The 22,710-nt window shown below is 49.7% G+C and overlaps 10 protein-coding genes across 10 annotated transcripts; 8 read left to right on the top strand and 2 right to left on the bottom strand.

Moving 5' to 3' along the window:
• Positions 1-109: 109 nt before the first annotated feature.
• Positions 110-1,399, top strand: UREG_04345 (uncharacterized protein; the record flags this gene model as incomplete). Its single annotated transcript, XM_002544782.1, has 4 exons — positions 110-363; positions 456-724; positions 773-999; positions 1,052-1,399. 4 exons carry the CDS (start codon positions 110-112, stop codon positions 1,397-1,399), a joined length of 1,098 nt encoding a protein of 365 aa, XP_002544828.1.
• Positions 1,400-1,906: 507 nt separating this feature from the next.
• UREG_04344 (uncharacterized protein) lies at positions 1,907-2,376 on the top strand (the record flags this gene model as incomplete). Its single annotated transcript, XM_002544781.1, has 3 exons — positions 1,907-2,079; positions 2,141-2,230; positions 2,280-2,376. 3 exons carry the CDS (start codon positions 1,907-1,909, stop codon positions 2,374-2,376), a joined length of 360 nt encoding a protein of 119 aa, XP_002544827.1.
• Positions 2,377-3,408: 1,032 nt separating this feature from the next.
• UREG_04343 (uncharacterized protein) lies at positions 3,409-4,961 on the top strand (the record flags this gene model as incomplete). The annotated part of the gene is made up of 4 exons (XM_002544780.1): positions 3,409-3,483; positions 3,572-3,817; positions 3,880-4,092; positions 4,155-4,961. 4 exons carry the CDS (start codon positions 3,409-3,411, stop codon positions 4,959-4,961), a joined length of 1,341 nt encoding a protein of 446 aa, XP_002544826.1.
• Positions 4,962-5,503: 542 nt separating this feature from the next.
• Positions 5,504-5,910, top strand: UREG_04342 (uncharacterized protein; the record flags this gene model as incomplete). Its single annotated transcript, XM_002544779.1, has 2 exons — positions 5,504-5,747; positions 5,771-5,910. 2 exons carry the CDS (start codon positions 5,504-5,506, stop codon positions 5,908-5,910), a joined length of 384 nt encoding a protein of 127 aa, XP_002544825.1.
• Positions 5,911-6,406: 496 nt separating this feature from the next.
• UREG_04341 (uncharacterized protein) lies at positions 6,407-8,758 on the top strand (the record flags this gene model as incomplete). Its single annotated transcript, XM_002544778.1, has 4 exons — positions 6,407-6,438; positions 6,512-6,598; positions 6,675-8,076; positions 8,138-8,758. 4 exons carry the CDS (start codon positions 6,407-6,409, stop codon positions 8,756-8,758), a joined length of 2,142 nt encoding a protein of 713 aa, XP_002544824.1.
• An 862-nt stretch (positions 8,759-9,620) lies between these two features.
• Positions 9,621-11,040, bottom strand: UREG_04340 (uncharacterized protein; the record flags this gene model as incomplete). The annotated part of the gene is made up of 6 exons (XM_002544777.1): positions 9,621-9,654; positions 9,730-9,861; positions 9,898-10,235; positions 10,300-10,641; positions 10,707-10,843; positions 10,989-11,040. 6 exons carry the CDS (start codon positions 11,038-11,040, stop codon positions 9,621-9,623), a joined length of 1,035 nt encoding a protein of 344 aa, XP_002544823.1.
• A 1,431-nt stretch (positions 11,041-12,471) lies between these two features.
• Positions 12,472-14,518, bottom strand: UREG_04339 (uncharacterized protein; the record flags this gene model as incomplete). The annotated part of the gene is made up of 5 exons (XM_002544776.1): positions 12,472-13,329; positions 13,384-13,752; positions 13,804-13,933; positions 13,980-14,218; positions 14,321-14,518. The coding sequence occupies 5 exons, from the start codon at positions 14,516-14,518 to the stop codon at positions 12,472-12,474; spliced, it is 1,794 nt and encodes a 597-aa protein (XP_002544822.1).
• Positions 14,519-16,090: 1,572 nt separating this feature from the next.
• UREG_04338 (60S ribosomal protein L2) lies at positions 16,091-17,078 on the top strand (the record flags this gene model as incomplete). Its single annotated transcript, XM_002544775.1, has 4 exons — positions 16,091-16,139; positions 16,240-16,731; positions 16,793-16,878; positions 16,941-17,078. 4 exons carry the CDS (start codon positions 16,091-16,093, stop codon positions 17,076-17,078), a joined length of 765 nt encoding a protein of 254 aa, XP_002544821.1.
• Positions 17,079-18,722: 1,644 nt separating this feature from the next.
• On the top strand, positions 18,723-19,808 carry UREG_04337 (uncharacterized protein; the record flags this gene model as incomplete). Its single annotated transcript, XM_002544774.1, has 2 exons — positions 18,723-19,346; positions 19,374-19,808. 2 exons carry the CDS (start codon positions 18,723-18,725, stop codon positions 19,806-19,808), a joined length of 1,059 nt encoding a protein of 352 aa, XP_002544820.1.
• A 900-nt stretch (positions 19,809-20,708) lies between these two features.
• On the top strand, positions 20,709-21,608 carry UREG_04336 (uncharacterized protein; the record flags this gene model as incomplete). The annotated part of the gene is made up of 1 exon (XM_002544773.1): positions 20,709-21,608. One exon carries the CDS (start codon positions 20,709-20,711, stop codon positions 21,606-21,608), a length of 900 nt encoding a protein of 299 aa, XP_002544819.1.
• Positions 21,609-22,710: the final 1,102 nt, after the last annotated feature.

The raw sequence follows: 22,710 nt of genomic DNA, 5'->3' as shown, positions 1-22,710 counted from the left end.
AGGCTAGGAACCCGTTTTGAGGCGCAACACTCAAATCGCAACGCATCGGCTTCCTTCTGGGCTAGATTGATTCTTCAATGCGCTTTTGAGAGCTTATCTGTTGCTCATCATGCTGGCCTGCCGTTCGAGCTGGTCGAGGGTTGTAGCAGCCCGCCATCCGATCTTTCAATGTCTTGCGACCGCCAGTGCTCCGCCGCGCTCATTCTGCAGTGCGGCGGTGGACGGGAACTGTGTGGTGCAGAACGGGCTGCATGACCAAAATCCCCAGAATTTGGAGGTTTGTGGGCAGTCGGGTCGACGCTATTCGATTGAGAAAATCTTACAGGAGAAAGAACTGAGCAAGTTACGGGTGTATCTCGCGGTGTATGTCTTTACTTGGTTCAATTTAGATCCTTTTATATTTCATAGGATACAGGCAAGCTCTCGCTTGTATAGAGCCTGACAGGTCTACATAGTTCGAGTGGCCAGCGATTCATATTGAAGGAAGTCTCTGGGCAGAAATTCGATTATTATCAGAACATCCACAGGGAGCTGCGGAGTCCATATCTCCGGTGCCTGAGTGACACTGTTCCGGAACAGTCGTTGTTCGTGTATAAATACTTCACGGACCATTTACTAGGATTGGCTCCGCAGGCAGAGCTGTCGGTCAGTACGACTAAGCGGATCCTTAGGGACGCTCTGCGAGGAATTGCGGCGTTGCATGAACGTGATATTGTTCACACGGGTATGCTTGCTGAACCGGATGGGATAGGACGGGGCTAATTTGTCACAGATATAAAAGCAAACAACATTTTTATAAACCGAAAATTTGGCAACGGAGACCAGCAAAAGATAGTCATTGACCAGGTACAGCTGTCTGATATTGAGGATGCTGTCTACCTACCTCCTGGCGAGTATATAACGGGAAAGCAGGTAGGCAACTATATGTGGAGGAGTCCTGAAGCACATGCCCAAGGCCCAGTTAGCAAGCCTTCGGATATGTTCTCATTCGGCGTTGTAGTGAGTTGCAACTACACCTCCTGTCTTGGACAGCGTGGCTAACTCTCACGAGTGCATATATGCGATCCTTAAAGAAGCGATTTTTTCCATGGACGAAAGCAGACTCCCAAAAGGGGTTAACCCGCTGTCCGTCATCCTCGAACGCCAGCTGTCTTATTTTGCGGATGCACAAAGCCTGAACGGATTTTTGGTGTATCTAGGCGAGGAGAACCCTTGGTGTAACGCTTTCAAAACTCTCTGGGAAGGGTTCAATGAAGGAAATCCGCGCAAGCCGTTTTCCATGTGTTTGGATATTGATGAGAGATTCAGGGATCTTGTCACTCGTTTAATGCATTTCGACCCGACAAGGAGAAGCACGGCGAAGGAGGCTTTGGAGCATCCTTGGTTTGCGAATGCTTGATATACGAGCGAGGGATGACTCAACGTAGATAGCAAGTCGGATAGAAGCTCGATGTGCCGATCGGTATCCTAGCAGTTAGTACCCTTCAAGAGCAAGATGCGTTGCTGGGGAGTTAAGATACCGGGATCTTCCATCGCATGTTGCTCCAGCCGATTCGAGGTTGCCCTGGCAACTATCGGCCTGTCAACATGGATCCCAAACCTGCAAAATCCCAGCGAGCCCGTCTTTGAACCTGAATCTTCCACAAAACTCTGCATCCAAGGTCTGGGAAAGTTCACTTGAAGGTTCTGCCGACACGAGGTTTGTTTACAGCCCTAATTCTGTTGTTTACCGTTGCTGGCCGCCAAAAACAAAGCAAGTTGACACTGACAACGGCCCAGAAACCCAAGCCATAAACAAACGTCTCCCCCGAAATCCATTCTGACGACTCAGACAAACAATTTTCTATTCTCACCAAAGCTCCATTTCGATCCTCCGGTCGCAATTATTATTCCATCCTCTAACGCCATGGCAGCCAACGCTACCAGCCCTTCCAAATCCCTCCCTCTGTCCGACAAATCAACCAACGTTTTCCTTCCGTCTCCTGCAAAAGCAAGTAATGAGGACAAAGCAGCCACCAAGAAATCGCTGGAGCACCATCGTCAAGTCCTGAGAGAGAAGCTGCAAGAAGGATCCCTAAAGTATGGCTGGGTAGCCATTCTCTGAAATGGTCCATTGCTGACATGATATGAGTCTTAACAGGGCACCGGGCCATTACGTCTCTCCTTCAGACAACATCATGAGTCCATGCACCAAAAGGCTTACTGACATGAAGGTGAAGATGCTCAAGAAGTATGCTACCTTCAAGTCATTAATGTGAAGCACAACTAACAATTGATAGTATGAAACCTCAAGCTTTGTTCGCCAAAACAATCGCAAAGAAATCATACGAGAAAATGAGCTCGGAGGATCCTAACAATGGGGGCAATGCTGCCTAGATAACTCCAGAAGCCCTCTTGACGACCTTTCTTTCTTTCTACCAGGCTTCACGAAATCAGCCCTGTCATTTTTCTTCACTTCCTCCTTTGTATTTTTCCTTTCAATTCTGGCGGTGGAACATGGACCTGGCATGGCGTTCTTTTTTATCGGTAAGGGGTCGATAGGCTGGAATCAATCACGGTGCATCTGGAGCAGCACCTGGAAAACGGGCATGGAACATAAGGAGGTCAATTATGTGTTGTAGGGATTATTTGCTATTGCCAGAATACGCTCCGCTTGGAGACTTCTTAATGGACGGACACTCTTTGCTAAACGCTTGAACAAGTAGTTAGCCGTCAAGTGCATATTTGCCTAGCCAAGGCACCGTCTCATGTCGAACGACAGTTCCGGATATTTCGGCCGCTGCTCTGGCTGAGACTCGGTAGTCGGCAAAACCATCAATTCTGCTCTCTGGCTTCTCTCCAAAGCTCCCCATAGGGCCATAGGTAGCTCAGCTCGACTCGGGTTCACATCGCGTAGCGCTGATCGATTGGCAAGCTCCTGTGTGGTAACCTCATCTACACCCAGCGGTATCAGACTGCCCATCAAATATCAGAGTGGCATGTCTTCGGCAGCCGGGCCTTCAGACAAGCCCGCTAGCCCGCCCTACTCGTTCAGCACGGGAATAGCAAATGCAGTACTGTCCCTAGGCTTCGGCCTATTTTGGCGCTGGATTACTCCGTTGATGGGGGACTGTTCCTCTGGGGCGCTCCAGCCCAGCGGTAGCGGGGAAACAGCCGAGGTTCAGTTGCCGGCAAACCGTCAACCATCGTCGTGAGAGCGAAGGTTCAATTTCTGCTATTCCCGTCGTATGATTCTCATATGACCATATTTAAAGGCATTCGATTCCATCTTTGCTGCTACTGCATTTACGTTTTTCGTGGTTCCTTTTTTTTTCATTAGTTCGGAGTCGTCCAACCAGAGCTCCATAACCAGCTGATCATCCTGCACAGCTTTCAACTCTTCCACCCTTCACCTCCATAGCTCCCAGTATGTCTGCCTCTTCGAGAATCCCACCAATCGCCGCTCCATTCGTCAGTGAGAGAGCTAGAAAGACTCTCGATCTTGTAAGTGGTTCCCAAGCCTCCTGCCGTTTCGTCTATTGCCGAGAGCGTGCGACGAGAGACTTGAGCTTACGGTTGCTTTCAACTACAGGTCGAGGAGTTTGTCGAGAAGGAATGTATCCCCGCAGATGCTCTCTTCCAAGCACAACTAGGCCAAGGCGAAGAAAGATGGAAGCGCACGCCAGCCATTCTGGAGGAGCTCAAGGTCAAGGCCAAGAAGCTCGGTCTCTGGAATATGTTCTTGCCAAAGAACCACTTCAAGGAGGGTGCTGGTTTCAGCAATGTTGAATACGGATTGATGGCCGAGATTCTTGGAAAGAGCCGTGTGGCTAGCGAGGTGTGTAATCATCCCCCGCATACTATGATTGCTACAGTCCCTGACAGGGCGGGATTCAATAGGCTACGAATAACGCTGCCCCGGATACTGGCAACATGGAGGTCCTCGCCAAGTACGGAAATGAGGCCCAGAAGAAGCAGTGGCTAGAGCCATTGTTGGAGGGAAAGATTCGCTCCGCTTTCCTCATGACTGAGCCCGAGATTGCTTCCAGCGATGCCACCAACATTCAGCTTGACATCAGACGAGAGGGTAATGAATACGTGCTCAACGGCCAGGTATGTCTAGCGCTTTTAGATGTACTACGAGAATACCACGGCTAACATGCACTTTGCGTTAGAAATGGTGGTCATCTGGTGCTGGAGACCCAAGATGCAAGATCTACATTGTCATGGGCAAGAGCGATGCCAGCAACCCAGATACATACAAGCAGCAATCCGTCATCCTTGTTCCCGCTGAAACTCCAGGAATCACCATTCACCGCATGTTGAGCGTTTATGGCTATGACGATGCTCCTCATGGCCATGGTCACATTTCTTTCAAGAACGTCCGCGTTCCTGCCAGCAACATGGTTCTCGGCGAAGGCCGCGGTTTCGAAATCATCCAGGGCCGTCTTGGACCCGGACGTATTCACCACGCCATGCGTGCCATCGGTTCCGCCGAAAAGGCCCTTGAATGGCTCATCGCCCGCGCCAACGACGAGAAGAAGAAGCCATTCGGTGCCAAGCTCTCTTCGCATGGTGTCATTCTTGAATGGATCGCCCGGTCCCGCATTGACATCGATGCTTCCCGCCTCGTCGTCCTCAATGCTGCCGTAGCCATCGACAACGCCAATGCCAAGGCTGCCCTGAAGGAAATCGCTGAGGCCAAGGTTCTTGTTCCTCGTGTCGCCTTGGAGGTCATTGACCGTGCCATCCAGGCTTATGGCGGCATGGGTGTGTGCCAGGATACACCTTTGGCATCTATGTGGGCTCATGCTCGTACGCTGAGACTCGCCGACGGCCCGGATGAGGTACACTTGAGCCAGATGGGCAGACGGGAGAATAAGCAGCGAGAAGGGCCTACGACTGCGAAGTTGACATGGCAACAGCAAGAGACTGAGAGGTTATTGATGGCCAATGGATATGGCAACAAGCCTCAGCTGTAAAAATGTACAGGCATAGCTTCTTTGGATTTCGGGGTGTTTCTTTGTTTGAGTAGTGAAATGATATTCATGACCATCTTCACTTTAACTTGCTTTTTTTGCATACTTTTGACTGGTTATAATAAACAAAATCTTTAACCAGAATATCCAGAGCTTTCTGAGCCCCGGTTACTGTACCAGCCTCCAGGAATAGAACTCCCCAATGAACTGTATCATCCCTAGACATATAACCTAGATAAAAATCTCGACTATCTTCATCATGTAAGCCTGGAGTTAACCAACGCCATGCTTATGCTTGTGGAATAGGATATAAAGTGACCATAATAAATCTGTCCCCAACGCCAGTCCCTGCTAGAAATAGCTGCAGAATATAGGACCAAAAGACTCAACCCTCCTCCTCAATAGCACTCCCGTCTCTCCTATATAGGTGTTAATGAATGGTCATAAAGAGGCAGCAAAAAGGGACGTACGGGAAGTACTTAACACCGGCATCCTCAAGGCTTGCGAGAACTTCTTGCGGTAGCTAGCACACCATTATCAGTACCATGTATATTGAACTACCCAGACGAATATGCTTTTACCGTTCCAGTAACCTTGACCGCATATGTCCCGCTCACGTATCCGTCCAGTCTCTGCCATCGCGCCACCCACGATGTCCGTTCGTCAGCGAGCGCGATCAGGCCCTCGAATACTTGCGATGTGCATTCCTGAATGGCATCAGAGTTGTTGCGGAGGTTGAGGAAAGGTTCACAGTTGGGACAGCCGTCGCGCATAAATTTCTAGAGGTCGGTTAGTTGTGTTTAGGCTGGAAGTTCGGGGGAGGGACGCGCACGCTGTGGAGTTGGATGATGGAGCAGACCATGCAGGCGCGCAGGGTGCGCTGTTGACCGGAGGAGACGTAAAAGGACATGCCGGTCGTGTTCGCGCCGTCGCGGGATCAGGGAGAAGGTAACTGTCGTAACTAGCTCTGGAGTCTGGAGCTTTCAAGAAAAGTTAAACAGCAGCAAAATAAAGCACGACGTAATCGGAACCGCGAGAAAGCTAAGTGTCAAGGAGAGCACCAATAACGAACGGCTTGAAAACGGACAGCTCGACCTCAGAGCGGTGGTTCCGGAGTTGTCTGCCTGGTCGATTCCCATGGTCCTCGCCCTCTCACCCTTGGATCAGATAAGACAACCACCGCTCACGTGATATCGCCCGTTGCCTTAACCTTACCTTGTTGACATCAGATCCAGCGAGATGACAGCTCCATGGCATCGCGGATTGCGATCCAAGGGAGTCACTGAACTCTCTGTCGACGTATATATATGAGCTACTCCATGGATTCCCATCTTCCGTCAGTCATTTCGAGTCATCGCTTGGATTACCACCTTGACAAGCGCAGACATATCGGTCCCCGTCGCAAAACACGCATTTTTCTCCACAGTCGTCTGGAGATCTTTTGAAGCATGGCATCGGGGTCTCAAAGCCCTGAACAAACGTGCGTTTGAGATTTCCTGCTTTACGCTGTGCCAGGGAGGTTGCAGCTAACGAGTGCTGACTTTTCTTCATAGAATCGAGCTCCAAGGTGAAAAGCAACTTTACGAAGAGCTTTCTAAAAGAGACCCAATGTTTGATAATGCCGAGCGTTTTCTAAGAGAGTAAATCCTCCTTCTAACCCTATCCTTTCCACCGTTTTCTTCGCACACGAATGTGGCTAACTTGTATATCATGCAGTTTCCAAACATCTTGCGCCCATGTCACCTTCAATAATCTTGAGACGGAAGCAGGTCCTACCTCTCCAGAGCTCGAGAACCAAATATGGGATGCACACATGAGGATCAATTCCCGCTTTCGGAAACTTTGCTTCCAGTTTCGTGAGCAACAGGCACGGAAGAAGCGGCCGGTCGAGGACCGCAAGCTCAAGTCCAAGTACCAAAAGTTCATCAGTGGCTCGCAGCAGTTCTACGAAGATTACCTCAAGTTCATCCTCTCTCGATGGAGCTCCGTACCTGAGCTGAAAGACGCTGCAACGGAGTTGAGCATCGAGCCAGTTGAAGTTCAGATTCCGCCCAGTGTCACTAGTACACTGCGAGACCGCATAGTCAATTCGTGTTATTCCACCTTGATCCGGCTAGGGGACCTTTCTCGGTATTACCAGATGGTTCTTGTTTCCGACATCTCTAAACGGGAATGGAGCCTCGTGGTGAACTTCTACAGGCTAGCCGGCGCGGTTAAACCTATGTGTGGAAGATTTCAGAATCAGCTGGCTCTCATTGCACTTGCTGGGGCTGACCATTTTCATGCAACATATTATTTCTATCGTGCTTTGTGCGCGATGGAACCCCACGCCGATGCGGATGGCAATCTTGAGCTTGAATTCAAGAAATTCCTGACTGCACGATCTAGTGGGAGACTGGCACAACCAAATGATGAAAGGGAGTCATTGATTCATTCATTTATCTACCTGCATGCGATGTGCTATAAGAATGTTGACTTCAGTGAACGAAGCAAATTGGAAGATGAGGTTCTTGATCAAATGGCTATGCAGTTGCGCGAGGGCTCCATGGACGTCACTTTCCTTCAAACGCTCTGCTTGATGAACATAGGTGCCGAAGCACATGCACGAACCAAATCGGATACCAATGGGAATGCGGTCGAATTTTTCATGCGGCTAAATGTGAAAACTTTCACAATCCTTTTGCAGCTTCTCATACAAGAAAACAATGAGCAGTCGAACTTGGACTGGTCCCACTGGACAATCCTGCCAGCACTCCGGAATTACAGCTCCTGGCTAGTGGCCAACCGTGCTACTCTGGTTTCTCAAACTCAATATACTACGGCCCTTGTTGGTTATTATATCAGGCGATTTTGGGAAATTTATGCGAGTGCCTTGAACTTTGTTGCTTCAAACACTTCTCGAGGTAGGGTGTATCTAAACTACCTTCTCCCGGAGGATTGCGAAACACTAGGATTTTCTCCACTGATGGTTGGGAGTAAGTCCCGGCGCCATGTTGACGATTCTGGGAACGTGAAACCTAAAGCGCCGGTCGGTGCTGGCGGTGACAGAACCAAGGTCGAAGCCGAATTTCGAACACAGGAATTCCTTTTGGATGGTCTCGATTTCGTTAGAAACAAAGTAGGTTGGCTTTCGGTTTCCTGCCTATCCGCCTACTACTCAGATGACTAACTAGTGGCAGGAAATTCCCATTCGTATGTTAGACGATCGCTTCGTTGTTGACCAGGCCGATGCTGTCTCCCAATCCTCGAATGGATCCCCGAGTGCAAGCGACCTTTCCACACCCAGCGTTGACCACCAAGTTGTTAATCAGAATCAGGCACATGGCGACCACTGGGACAACAACGAATCGCCAGCGGAATCTCGTTTGGCTTTTGATGTCGAAGCGATGGTCGATGAACTTGTGAATTGCGATACCAATCACTCTGCGATCGAAGACGAAACGACAGAATCGCGATACCGACAGTCCTTGGTAATTGATACTGATGGAGGTTCTACATTTTCAGCCTCACAAGAACAAGACAGTCGCGCAGAGAGTCCAGAGCCTAAAGTCACGTATTCACCAGGACCTCTTCTCCCAAGCATTTTTAATACGGCTTTCGCGCCACAACCCGGGGAAGTTTCTTCTCCGAGTCGGTCTTTAACAGCGTCATATTCCAGTCTACCACCACATCCTGGAGCCGAAAGTATTCATTCACCGTTCATTTCATCCTATTACCCTTCCAGTGTGTTTACTCGGAGCCATGTGGCCTCACCCGGGGTCTTTCTTGGCCAAACTCCTCCAAGTGGACAGGCTGGATGAGTGGATAGGTCGAGCGTTCATAGCCGATTTATCTTATATCGCTGACCATGGAGAGTAAAATCTCCCATGAATGACCGTGTTTGCAGCACCGTTCTGACAGCAATTTCGCCCGTAGCACAATGGTATGTGTCCCAAGGGCTTTCCAATGAGGCTTCTTGTAACAGGATGAATAGATTGACAGCTGTGATAAATCAATGATAGCCAAGGTTGCAAACCATATTGGCTAGACTACTACTTCAAAGGTTGTCAAACGCTTGATAGAGAGGAGTATTTTTGCAATCGCTATCCCGAATCTCGCGCCAGTTCAGAAATGTTCGTCGGTCAGATACTGTCCGTTCAACATTTCTTGAGTATCGCCAACTCAACACAGTTGAGAATACTGCTCGTTACCTACATATGCGTTTACATCGTTTTAGTCACTAATTTCGCTCTCTCGAGAGCGCTGGCTTTGTTTTATTTCTTTTTTTTTGTATTTTATGCAGTAAGTCCGCATTTTGATATTCGCACTTTGTGTTCTCAAAGTCTATCAAACTAAGTGTCGATTCCTTTTCATCTAGCTGTACTAGCTTAATGTCTGCTTTTTAATAATTAATTTTAGTCCGCTAATTCAGTTTTGCGTTGTTGAAAACGTTGACTTTCTTTCTAATATTCCTGGTAATATTTCTTCGTACCGGCCCAGAAAGGCAACTATTCGAATTCTCGCCACACAATAATCTAGTCAGTGCCTGTGTGCACAAAAAAATTAAACCGCTATGAGTCCTTGTTGAATCTCGGAGCCGAGAAATGGTGAGTGGCTGAAAATAGGAATGGAGTAGTTGGATCACAGGATTGGTTGAAACCTTTTACAACTCGGTTGGTGGGTTTACGCAGTATAAGTCTTCTTAGGGAAAGGATATCTAGCAGTAGAGGTTCATTATGTCAGTCACGCAAGATGGAAGGGAGCGAAATTCTGTTAAACGAGGGAAGCTTACTGTGGGCCCAATTCCCTAATGCTCAAGTTCGCCAACCAATGGCCCATATCAATGCATTGGTCAAGACTCTTCCCTTGAACCACTCCGGCACAGAACCCACCGGCGAAAGCGTCACTGGCAGCGTTGATTAGCCTAAAATATGGAATACTTCTATAGATTAAGACTTACCCAGCACCGTTAGTATCATAGATCTCATCTTGTGGGATCTTCCTAATAGGAGTCGTCTTCAGTTCCGCACCGCCGTTCCCATCGGCAACAGCGGAGATAGTTGGCTCTGTGCCGTGAGTGATAATAATAATTCTAGGGCGCTGAGCATTCTTCTTGGGAAGATTGGCCATCTTCTTAGCAATTTCACCAAGGTCAGTAATACCCCATCCGTGAGATTCAGAAAAGGCGAGCGCCTCTGATTCGTTTCCAACAACGTAATCAGTATAGGGAAGAACTTGGTCAAGAGGATCTTTAAAAAAGGCGGGAATGAATGGCGCAGACAGGGAAAGCATAAAAGTCTGTGATCATCTGATGTTAGCAAAAGTGTGTTACCTTCGGACGAGGCCTCCAAAATAAACATACCTTATTCTTCTCAGCCGCCTCTTCAGCAAGGGCCATTATAGCTGGCACACAGACTGTCAGGTGGAATCCACCAACGAAGTAGAACTTGGCCTTTTCGACTAAAGACCAGATCTCAGGTTGCTTGAGATGGTCTAATTTGTACTCGTTGGCGGCGGCCAAGTGAGTAACAAGAGAACGATTGTGGCCAGTGATAATGACACCGCAACGACCCGTCGGTTGCACATCATCTATCCTATATTCTGTCCGAATCCCAGCCTTGTCTCCAGCTTCTCTGAGAGTGTCTGCATATTTATCTTTTCCTACACATCCAATGTAGACCACTGAGTTTTCAGGGAGAATATACTAGATTCGCAGTTAGAAAGCGTGTATCCCGCCACTCTCAGCAGAAACCCAAACAGTTTACGTACCTGAGCACCACGGGCGGTGTTTTGCGCAGCACCGCCGGCAATTAGCTTTGCATTGCAGTTTTGCAAGAGATCCTCATAGAGACCCATATGCTTCTCCTCAGCAAGAATTGCATCGTTGGCTTTGACGCCATACTTCTCTAGCATTGCCTCATTTCTGCGTTAGGAGCGTATTAGCAATAAACCGCTGAAGGGAATTCGCCGAGCGATGCATTACCCAATGCCCTGGATGTCTGCGCGATGGGGTTAGTAATTGCAAATTTCTTCGGAGATCAAGGTACTTACCCAGGAGGGGGTTCTCTAGACAGAGAAGAGGATATCCTTCTGAAGCAGCCATTTTGTCAGGATCAATTGGTTGTTCTGCTGGGTTCGTGAGTGCAAGGAGGGGGTTTGACGAGAGAGGTTGTTTTGGTGGGGGAGGAATCCTTTTGGTTGCATCCAAGACCCCCGTCCAGCCGCTTCCACCTTGCTCCGAGCAGCTTCTCAGTACTTTCTCATCATCATTGCTGCAAACACATCCAGCCAAAATGTCCGAACGCATGCGGCAAGCTGCTGAGTCCATTCAGCCGTCGTCGCCGCCCTCCTACCACGACGTCAATTCGCCCTTCACTCGCGGTCCATTTGAGAGTCCATTGGAGCGCGTCCCGTCTGATGCAGGGAGCCTGTCAACGGGAATCGTCGATTCTAGCCGGATGGTCAAATCCCACCAACATCGGACAGCCTTGCCCCCCTTGCCAGATTTGCGATTTGAGCAGAGTTACCTCGCAAGTATAAGCGGAGCAGAGACCTGGGGCCGGGTTGCATGGATCACTATTCGAGACCAGGTACGACTTTTCGCTGCCTGTTATACGAGCTCTTTGGCCCAAACCGACGCTTCCCTTAAATACAAGTGATTGCTAATGCCGGAGTTTCTTTATTCAGGTCCTCTTACCTCTAATGCAAGGCACCCTATGGACGCTCGCTCTTTGCGGTTGGAAATTTTGGCACCGCGGAACACAATCTCGCGGCAGGACGGCTGGATTCATGATTAGACGATGGTGGTGGAAGCTGAACGGCTGGGATATGTCTAGGCTATGATTCCGGCCAAAATCCTTTTCTTCTTCTGCAGGTTACTCTTATTGTGACCCACGGCTTCTGGACATTCTCACCCCGAAATACATGGGACATGATGCAAATCCAGACGCGCGTCCTTTCCGGGCCTACGAGGGCACTGCTGGTCAGCAGCGAGCGGCGCAAAGTTAGCATGCACGGTCATGATGCCTGCAGGATTCAATCAACAATTTGGCGCAAGACTACGTTGGGCCCACAAGCGGACTTGAGTGCTAACCGGAAATTCCGTTGAAAGAGTGCTGCTGTAATGTTAACCGGACTAGATTCGAACCTTTCTGGTCAATAGATGCGTACAGAACACTGGATGGACTTTCACGCCCTTCTAGTCCAATGTCGCGCAAGCATAATTCCGCTATCAAGGTGTATTTGGGGGTTTGACATATGCTCTAGGTAGGGCATTGAATTGATATTGGCGCATTGACTGAGCGCTTCAAGTGATTTTGAACGACCATATACTGTACATATATGCGTAATTCGCGAAAACCTTTATTCCATACATCCCCGATATATTATGCTAAATTCACTCAATATACTCACATCGGCTTTGAGATTGCAGCCGTCTGCGTAAGATTGTCTCGATTAATATGCGCCACTGCTCATTTTCCAGGAGATAAAACGGGGTTTGAAATCCACGAAATGCTGCAAGGTAACGAGCTTTTCACTTCTCTGGACCACTGTGGTGATATCCCTGCCGAGTGCCATTTTGAGAAGCTTGGGGGGTTTGATTTTCAGCGGCGGTTGGTTGATTGGGAGGCAATTCAACGGGTTGCGCTGGGAGCAGCGGCGCTACACTCTTCGCAGGGGAATCATGACCTGATGAAGTGTGGTCCCCAAGTCGCACAGTCGGACGGCTTGACGACGCCGTGACGTGGGCAGATGCAGATTGCGCTTCAGGTGCTGTGCCATCTGTAGAACTTGTTGGGTTAGGACTGTCCTGAAGCGTCTCGCCGTCTTTTCCTTGACCATATCTCAATTGGACAACCAGACTTGGTCGAACTGTATCATCTTCATCTAAGGATCCAACGTCACTCATATCCTCGTCTTCCTCGGCGGAATGTTCATCCCCGCCTTCCCATTCCTGTCCGCTTGAAACTGCTTCTGGCTCGTCATCTTCATCCATTGCATCCACAGAATTATAGCTGTCAATGTTGGTATCACGTGTCAATCCATTCGACCTCGTACTTCGCTGTGCTCTGCCATTCATAAGGCCATGATCCTGGGCTGTGTCTTTGCGTTGCCGTGTGGTTATTGTCTCCCCGTATATACCTCCAACCCGAGCCTTAACTTGACGGCCGCTAGCAGTGTAAGTTGGGCCGGACGGCTCTCCAGGAGTTGAACCGCGAGTTTGTTGCCGCGTAGATCTTCTAGAAGCATATTCGTCTGATAAATCTTCTTCATCAGAAAACGTATACTTAATCCGTTTTCCACGGGTGCGACCTTCATATAGGGAGAATCCAGGTTCAGGGCGCGCAAATGCTGCTTTTCGGGCTAATCGATAATCGCGGCGTTTCCGTTTCTACCGACCATCAGTTTCTGATGTAGTCAAAAGCTGGATTGTGTAAAAATTTACCTCTTCGGATGCCTCGAAACGGGGTATGCTATTGCGCATCCTGTCGCTCAGCTCCTTCGCCGCACGCGACTTCTCAGCACCAAGGGATTCGGCAACAGCCTTTAGCTCATCAATTGAGCCTGCGACGCTCCACCATGTGTTGGTTTTGAGGGCAGGGTTGCTCTCCCGATAAACTCTGAAATGTGTGTCATCGCGGCCTTCGATAAGCCAGTAACGCCGTTTGTAACTATCGCTTCCCCACGGTTGAACAGATAGAGGTTGATTGCGGTCTCCGTCTTGCCTTGTTTGTTTATAGCTTTCTTTGAGCTTCGCTTGAATAGCTTCAGACGAGGAGAGGGCCCAAAGAATCAACGTTTTGAGGAACGACAGCTATAGAGGTAATTAATGGCCGCATTGCAGGTACGAACGGGAAATCCTTACCCGATCTTCTGGGGACATAGTCGCAAATGTACGTCCACCATGGAGTGGGTTTTTGCCTTCCCATGCTCGTGGCCATTGATTGTAATGCGTCTGGACGGCTTCCTCGAGGGCCCGTTGGAAATGGCCCCTCCTACGCGTAGATACCACATAAAGTCAGTCCGAACGTTCAATATCACCAGATATATATCGAGGAGGGGTGAGTATCCGCCAGCTTAAGGCGAGGTTGGGAATGGAGGCAAACGGACTCAACGTCTTTCTTCCGGTTAAGAACGAGGCCAATTAAGGCGCATAACAGCCGTTCTATGTGGTCGCCAGGGACAGCATCCGTGACACCTTTCTCAATATCTTGTGGGCCGTAGTTGGGAACTGATTTAGGGAAGATGTCGCTAAATCTAGACCGGAACATTACGATGAACTATTCGGAAGTCAAGTGTTAGCTGCGCGTTCAGCACGCTCGACGCGTCTCAAGAAAGAAAATAGCCGGAGAACTGTAAATTATTGAGAAAAAATCACTGACTGCAATGTTTGGATTGTCGGCAAGCACGTATTCGTGCGGTGGTGATGGTGCACGCTTCGGAGGCGGCGACTCGGTTTGCTTCTCACGTTTGAAATATTTTTTTATCCCGACCGCGCGATTTATAGATGCAGCCATAGCCTCGTCTTCAATCGACACAGCGGAAGACAACGAAGACGTGTCCGAGTCCGAATGAGACATGGTGTTGTTGCCGGTGTTGGGTGGTTGAGGGTTGAAGGTTGGAGGAAGATGTTTGGGCGAAGTCTGCGAACGACACAAGATTCTCGAGTGACTGGGGAAACCTACGATTGCAAGCGCGGGTGGAGCGCGCCTCGCTCGTTTAAAAGCCGCCATTTCAACAGGTAGATCAATTGGGATTAAGCCACAGTATCAGCTAAAGCTATCTAAATGTAGGAATTCACTTGATTCCTAAACAGTACCCGTAAAAGCCCGTCAATTTGGCAATCCCCGATTTTGAGAGGGGTCCTGGCGAAAGGCGCCACGTCGACACGTCGCAAATGGCTTGAATATCCTCGCTCTTTGTTCTTTCTTTCTTTCACACGACTATCCGCTCTGCGAAAGCCGGATATACAGAGAACTGCGAATCCCAACGCAGAAGAACCGGGATATCCTTCGTCCGCGGACATCGGCGATGATGACGATGGACGGCGAGGCCGGGTCGTTCTGGAACACCCACCAACGCTCATCCTGCTATCTCGTATGGTGCATCCATGGGGCGTAAACGTACTGCTAAGGCAAGCGTGAGGGCCGGACTATGAACCATTGGTTCACATGAAGCTAGCCGTAGCCTTTGCGGTGTAGGTTCGCCAATAAGGAAATTGACAAACGAGTACTTCATTGAAATTCACCAGGGTCGAAATATGTGTCAAGTGGCCACAAACATTGTGGTTGGATATTGGGAATCCCTTCACATATCTGTCCATTGAACGGACAAATAGTGCCCCAACAAATACCAAAACTTTGCGGAATCATGAGCCTGGCACCGCCAATATTCAGTCAGTAAAAACCGAAAGGGCAATGAAAAGCCCAGAATGGAGGGTGTAATAGAAAGAATGGCCTTCAAAGAAGGCTCTGGCGGTCAAAAATGAATATTAAAATATAATGTTTGGTACAGCGCCGACTTGCGATGAAGCAGGAAGACAATCATCATTTAGCCAGGTTTGGCATGATGATCAGCAGAGATATGGTCGAACACAGACCCTGTCATGCTAGACAGGGCTGAAGGCCTTTTGACTGCACACAAGTGGCCACGCTCTGCAACAGATACTGGTATCTCCAGCAAAATGAAATCACGATTCTCAACGCTCTGAGTAGGCTTAACTATGTCAAGATGCAGAATCCCAAGGGACGTAAAGTGAGCCTCAATCGCTTGTAAGCATGCATTGGAAGCAGCAGATATCAGGAAACTGTGCCTTACCACCAGCACCGACACGGCGCCATTCTCTCTTCCAGCGAAACCCAGCCCGCGATGAAGCGTCGGAGCTGGTTGCATCTGGCGTTGGGAGCGCGATGGATTCGAACTTCTTTTGGAGTGAGGATGTGGCAAGCGCGCTAGTCCAGACTCGGTTAGGTTAGCGACGCTGCCCCAAACACACAAAATCCACACAATTTTGGTTTGCATTTTGAGTGCGAATTCGCAACTTCACCGACCAACCGACAGTTTTGCGAAGAGGTACGAGCGTTCTCTCGACGACACTCTCCACGAATTTACCGGCGCTGTACTAACCGTCTTGTGCCCTACAGTCAGACGCCATGGGTCGCGTCATCCGCAATCAGAGAAAGGGTCGTGGATCCATCTTCAGTATGTGCTAACCCAACCTCAAAATCTCAAGACTGAGGCCGTGGACCGGGGAGAAGTTTGGACGAGTTCGTCAATTGACTGGTTTCTTCTTTTAAAACAGCGGCCCATACCCGTCTCAACAAGGCACCAGCTCAGTTCAGAACCCTCGACTATGCCGAGCGACACGGATATATTCGCGGAGTGGTGAAGAAGATCATTCACGACCCTGGCCGAGGTGCTCCTCTCGCCCAAGTTTCTTTCCGTCACCCATACAAGTTCAAGGATATCACCGAGACGTTCATTGCCAACGAGGGCATGTACACTGGCCAGTTTATCTACGCCGGAAAGAACGCCACCTTGACTGTCGGAAACATCCTTCCTTTGGGCTCTGTTCCCGAAGGTACCGTTGTCACCAACGTTGAAGAGAAGGTTGGAGACAGAGGCGCGCTCGGCCGAACGTCTGGAAACTATGTCACGGTCATTGGCCACAATCCTGAGGAGGGCAAGACCCGTATCAAGCTCCCCTCTGGTGCTAAGAAGGTCGTGAAGAGCCGTTCCCGAGGAATGGTTGGTATCGTTGCCGGTGGTGGACGTACAGACAAGCCATTGTTGAGTATGTGGTTATCATCGCTATACCATTTGTTTGGGACAGATTTCGTTAACATTCTCTACAGAGGCTTCCCGTGCTAAGCACAAGTATGCTGTTAAGCGCAACTCATGGCCCAAGACTCGTGGTGTTGCCATGAACCCTGTCGACCATGTAAGTTATCTCAACGGCAGTGCGCAAGATTAGCGGTCGCTGATAGCTAATTTTTTCTCCAGCCTCACGGTGGTGGTAACCATCAACATATTGGTAAAGCTTCCACAATCTCCAGATACGCCGCACAAGGTCAAAAAGCCGGTCTCATCGCTGCCCGGAGAACTGGTTTGCTTCGCGGTACCCAAAAGACAAAGGAGTAAACTTAATTGGACGGCGTATTTCATTCGGTTCGATTATGATAGGATGCGCGGGAATGCTTTTTTACTCTTTTTTCCAAAGGCATACATGTATTTGATGGTTAGCTGCCATAGTGCACTGAAAGAGCATATCTATCATGTGGCCGGATTACTAGGAATTATGACTTGTCAATGAACTTGCCATCCTCCACTTCATGATCTTCTATAGACTAAAATAGTGTCTGCAAATAAGATGTGATTGAAGACCCCGGATAATGGCTGTTCCACCTCTCATCGACTTCTCTTAGACCAGTCACTTTATTAGTGGGCAGCCGAGGTGCATCATAGCAGGTATTATTATTGATAATACGGAGTCGAGGAAGTACTATGACGTTGAGCTGGCCAGACCTCCGTGCCAGCGGCCCAGCGGGCACAGGACCTCGCAACACGCCATCGCATCGCCGGCAATCCCCCGACATAACTCCGCCTTCGCATAAGGTTCCGCCCTCTGCCAAGCGAGGGCCTCGCCTATTGGAGAAGAGGAGCCACGCCTAGAACTGACCGGCCGCCAAGTGACGGCATCACGACGCACCCAAGAAATCCCTCCCTCTTTCCAAGCCGCCAAGTACGGCGGAATGCGCACAGTGTGGTGGGTTCTGGGCGTGCAGGGGATGAGGCCAACATCCGCCGGTCGCGGCGCTACCCAATCAAGTGGCAGGCCGCGGCTGACATCAGCGTCCTCAGCCACATCTAGTCCTTATTTAGCCGTGCCAAGGCCCATTCGACGCCATTCCGCTTTTGACCAGCGGGCGAGACATGTGACCGAGGCCGAAAGTGAACTAGCGCCGATCCAAGGGGCGGGTGCATGACTAATCGGCCACAAATCCTTGAGTCTTGCTCCCAAACTGGCCAATCAAGACGCCGCGACACCGCAGGCTGGCCAATTTCATCACTCAAGGGATCTCGCTGTCCGCCGGCACAAGACGGTTCTCGCGTCCCTATATATCTCGCCCCGACTGCCCTATATCTTCCATCTGTGGCTTCTCGTTTTCTCATCCACACCCCCCTTGACCACCCTTATCCTCTTCCAGACCTAGCGATCCGCACGGAAGTCTTGGAATCCATCCTCTGGCTCTGTCCTCTTTCTTGGAACTTGTCCCTACCCAGTCATATATATCTTCGACACATCTACCTCCGCAGCACTTGCTCTCTCTCCTCTTGTGTGATCTTGTGTGATATAAAGACACATCCTCAGAAAGGAACCAGACTGCCTTTCTTAAATCATCGATGAGGACTGCCCTCTCTTTTTCTATCTAGATTCCAATATCAAGCAGTAGACAGACACACTTCTTCCGCTATCTCCTCCCAATCGAGTGGTGAGCCCAACCATAAGCAAAGGAAGAAAGCTCTCGTCTTGTTTCTTGCTTCCGGATGGACATATCAAGGGAACTTTGTCCATAAAGACCGCCTTCCACGTACTTCCTCCTGTATACTCGTCTCTATAGACCACCTAGACCAACCCACTTGGGGAGCATAAGCGTTAGGCAAAAGGCCCTCCTCCCTTCTCTCCCACCCCCAACCACCGCCCCCCCCGAACGATCTACTTTCCGCTCCGCGATCCCTTCGATATCAGAACTTTCCGCTGTCTTTTCCTTCCTCTATTCCACCATGACTCAGGCAGTTGACAACAAGATGGCATATGCCACACCTTCCGCCCGATGGCGCGCAATCGTCAATCGTGATGCGGCCGCCACGTGCTTCGTGTACGGTGTGCGAACCACCAAGATATACTGTCGTCCACGGTGTCCGGCCCGGCTGGCCCGCCGGGCAAACGTTATCTTTTACGACACTCCAGCCCAAGCGGAAAAGGCGGGCTACCGACCCTGCAAACGGTGCAAACCCGAAGACCTCCGTGCGCCAACGGATCCTCATGTTCGTCTGGCACAAAAGGCGTGCGAGACCATGACTCTTGTCGCTCTAGCCGGTGGTGAGAAGCAACGACCGACGTTGCAGGATCTTGCGGCGGAAGCAGGCTTGACACCAAGTCATTTCCACCGGGTATTTAAGAAAGTGGTTGGAGTGACGCCAGGGAAGTACGCGAGGGATCTATTGGAAGGGAAAACGTTCCAAAAGAAGCTACCCGACGGGACCATTATCGGATGGCCTCCATTGGGGCCCCTTGCGACGAATGCCTCAGCAACGGCTCTGCAAGCGCACATTAACGCGCAGACACAAGTTCAGACACAATCACCAGCTCCGGTCCCAAACTCGATACCGGGGTCCGGTACCGGGGTCTAGGACCAGACCTATCAACCCCAGTCAACCGGGCATGATCCCCCGCCGATCAGATTCGACTGGAACGAATTCGACATGATGTTCGCTGCGACGACGGCAGCAACGAGGCCGCAGGTGGACTGCGTGGGCAACGGTGGGTTTTGCGTACCTACAACCGATCATCAGCATCATCTTGACCCAAGTTCTGTGATTGATGGATCCATGTTTTCTACCAACCCGCAGCTGAGCGGCCCGCTCGGTTTTCCAGACTATGTCAACGACACGGTTGACTTCTCGCTGGGTACGCCACTGTTTGACTCTCCCGCCCTAACTACGCGGCCTACGTCGGTGCCGTCGTCGCAGCAGTCGTTGTCACCGACCGACTCTCCGCCGCTATTCGATTCGTGTGATTCACCGTTGATGTTCGAGGATGTTGAATGGATGGAAAATTCCGGATTATCACTGCCGTGGAGGGTTTAGACCACTGGGGTCGATCTCTTGAGGAGCATCGCGCAGGTGGAGTACATAGGTCTATTTTTAGCTGATACCCAATGGCATATTGTATTCAAGCAAATGATGAAACCACAATTCTTTACGCTGTACGAAGTATCCTCGATGTAGAAATCTGTTTCAAACTCATAAAAGCCTCTTGTCGCCCGCTTCCTTGAGGGGTGATTGAATCATAATCCCATGGTGTGCGCGGATAAGCATCATGGCGATATTTCTCTGTTTAACCAACTGACATGCTTCGTTGCATATGGGATTGAAGCATGTTCACTTTGGACAGGCACCGTGTTCCTCGCCATAAGTCACCTGAAGAATGCGGCTCACCGGAATTTCACGCATAAAGCCTTGTGAGGGACCACGGGTAAACAGACATTCCAAGTAGCCACCAGGAAGCATCAGGTAATGCTTAGTGTTCTGGATGAAAAGATAAGGCTCAGGTACAAGATTTGAGTGACTTATTGACGGAGAAAATGAGCTCAGGGATACTTGTTGAAAGTGAGACAGATGTCGTTCTGCTGAGAGCAATGGAAGTGGTTTAGCGTGCATTGAGCCTCAAGGAAGAACATCCAGCGGAAATGTCCCTGGTCGTTGAACTGGACCTCAGCCGCTTGTGTTTTTGCTCAAGTGGACATTTGAGCAGAGACAAAACTCGATTGAACGGCCTCCTCACGTCCTCGTCTTGCTCTAGTTATGGTCAATCGAGCCTGCAACGCGCTTTTACGGACTCGCATGGTCAAGCCCATCGTACTGAGAACGCGTTGTCGACAGACACACTCCTTCAGAATTCGAATGGAGCCGAGCAAAACCAAATATGAGCACGTTGAGGAGGTAGAACGCTTGGACCTTTATGTTCGGGGCGGGTACCATCCTACAATGATCGGTGATGAGCTCCACAACGGTCGATATGTTATTGCTCATAAGCTTGGATTCGGTCGATCTGCCACTGTTTGGCTAGCGGAAGATAGGGAAAAATGTCAACTTGTTGCCCTCAAGATTTCTACTGCAGAATCCGTTGATCGAACTAATGAGTTGAAATATCTTTCACAATTCAGGGATGCTGCTAAATCCCAACTTCCTGGTAAAGTCAATGTACCAACACTTCTTGATTCTTTCACCTTTTCAGGACCAAATGGCACCCATCTGTGTTTGGTTACAGACACTGCAAGAATAAGTATTCATGAAGCTAAAGATGCCTCCTATCACCGGCTTCTCCACCTACCAGCTGCTCGAGCGATTACTTCCCAGCTAATACTTGGACTACAATTCATTCATGCTCAAGGGATTGTCCATGGCGGTACGTTTGGCCCCGACTTTCAGGTCTTCAAGAAATTGACATTGAACACAGATCTCCACCTTGGAAATGTCCTTTTATCCTTGCCGCCCGGTATGCAGAGCATGAACTGCGAGCAGCTTTATGCAAAGACTGGAGAACCAACCAAAGAGTTTATTATTCATCATGATGGGGCTCCTCTTGATGATGGGGTTCCTCCTGAAGCTATTGTACCTGTATGGCTTGGACTTGGGAGTGATGAGATCACACTTGCTGATTCCCCTATTCAAATCGCAGATTTTGGGGAGGCTTTCAGCCCCAAAGTAACAAAACAGTTTGTTGCCCATACACCACTTCTGCTGGCACCACCTGAAGCCTTTTTTGCTGAAGCTGGGGCAGATGAACCTTTGTCTTTCCCAGGGGATATATGGACTCTTGCGTGTGCCATATGGGAGCTTTTTGGATTAACCCACCATTTTCGCCCTTCCTGCCACACTGGATGAAGTCACAATTGAGCATGTTGAGATGCTTGGTAAGCTTCCAGATCGGTGGTGGAACAAATGGGAAAGTAGAAGCAAATGGTTTGATGACCTTGGGAACAAGAATGTGAAGGAAGAGCTTCACCAATGGTACAGCAGCACTTCCAGAGATTGAAATCAGCGATTCCCTGCAGAAATATACAGTTCAAGGAAGGACAAGAAGTATGATATTTTCTCACCAGAGGAGGAAAAGGCATTCCATGATATGATGAAATCAATGTTGGTTCTAGAGCCCAGCACGCGGGCTACAATTGAGGATGTGGTGAAGTCTGAGTGGATGAGAAAATGGGGGTTACCTGAGGTGCAGCGAATGTGGAATGCAGTGAGGAATGGCAGTTCTGAGTAATCGAGGCATCGACTATCGCCATCGATTGTGGGCATCGGGCTCTTATTTCTTCTTTATACTCCGCTCCGTTTGTTTCTAGCCAAAGACCCGAAGCCAAAATCTGCAGCATTAATTTTCTTTTATAGGTCAATCCGGGCAGCCCATTCCTGCGATTCGAAGAAGATGGACGATGTTTTCAAGAATGTGCTTTTCTGACAGTCTCGGTGCGTATCGACCAGTTGTAACTCCTCCCAGGCGCCCATATGAATGGATTTCTAATAAGTGCCGGGACACGAAGTCATCCCTGAGGAACAGCGACTAGGAGGTGGCAGGGGGCAAATCTAAACGACCGATAGTTAGCCAGTTGCCCTAACTGGTACTCCGTAGATGCGGTAGTCAAAACATCTCTGTCAACTTTGCAACTTATCTGATTTTGACGCTCCAGCTGGTATGGAGTCCAGGCCCAGCCTGAACCCGTCGAGCCAAGTTCGTAGAAAAAGAAAAGAAATCCAAGACAAGCCATCTCCATCCAGTGAAGAGCCAAACCCCAGCCTTGACGCGTGCCAGGGCGAGCCCGTTTCATCTTCGCCGGTCAGGCCAGTGCTCCACCGCCAACCAGTCGCCAGCGACAGTGTCGGTGCTAGACAGGGGGTCTCGATCTGCGCCCTGGATGGAACAAGAGAAGAACCAGACTCTGAGGCGACCGCAATCAAACCGCCATCTCAAACGTCAGTGCAACAG

This window comes from Uncinocarpus reesii, genomic scaffold (genome assembly GCF_000003515.1).
Source record: "Uncinocarpus reesii 1704 scaffold_2 genomic scaffold, whole genome shotgun sequence".
Lineage (NCBI taxonomy): Eukaryota > Fungi > Ascomycota > Eurotiomycetes > Onygenales > Onygenaceae > Uncinocarpus > Uncinocarpus reesii.
This window is presented reverse-complemented; position numbering and strand designations above follow the sequence as displayed.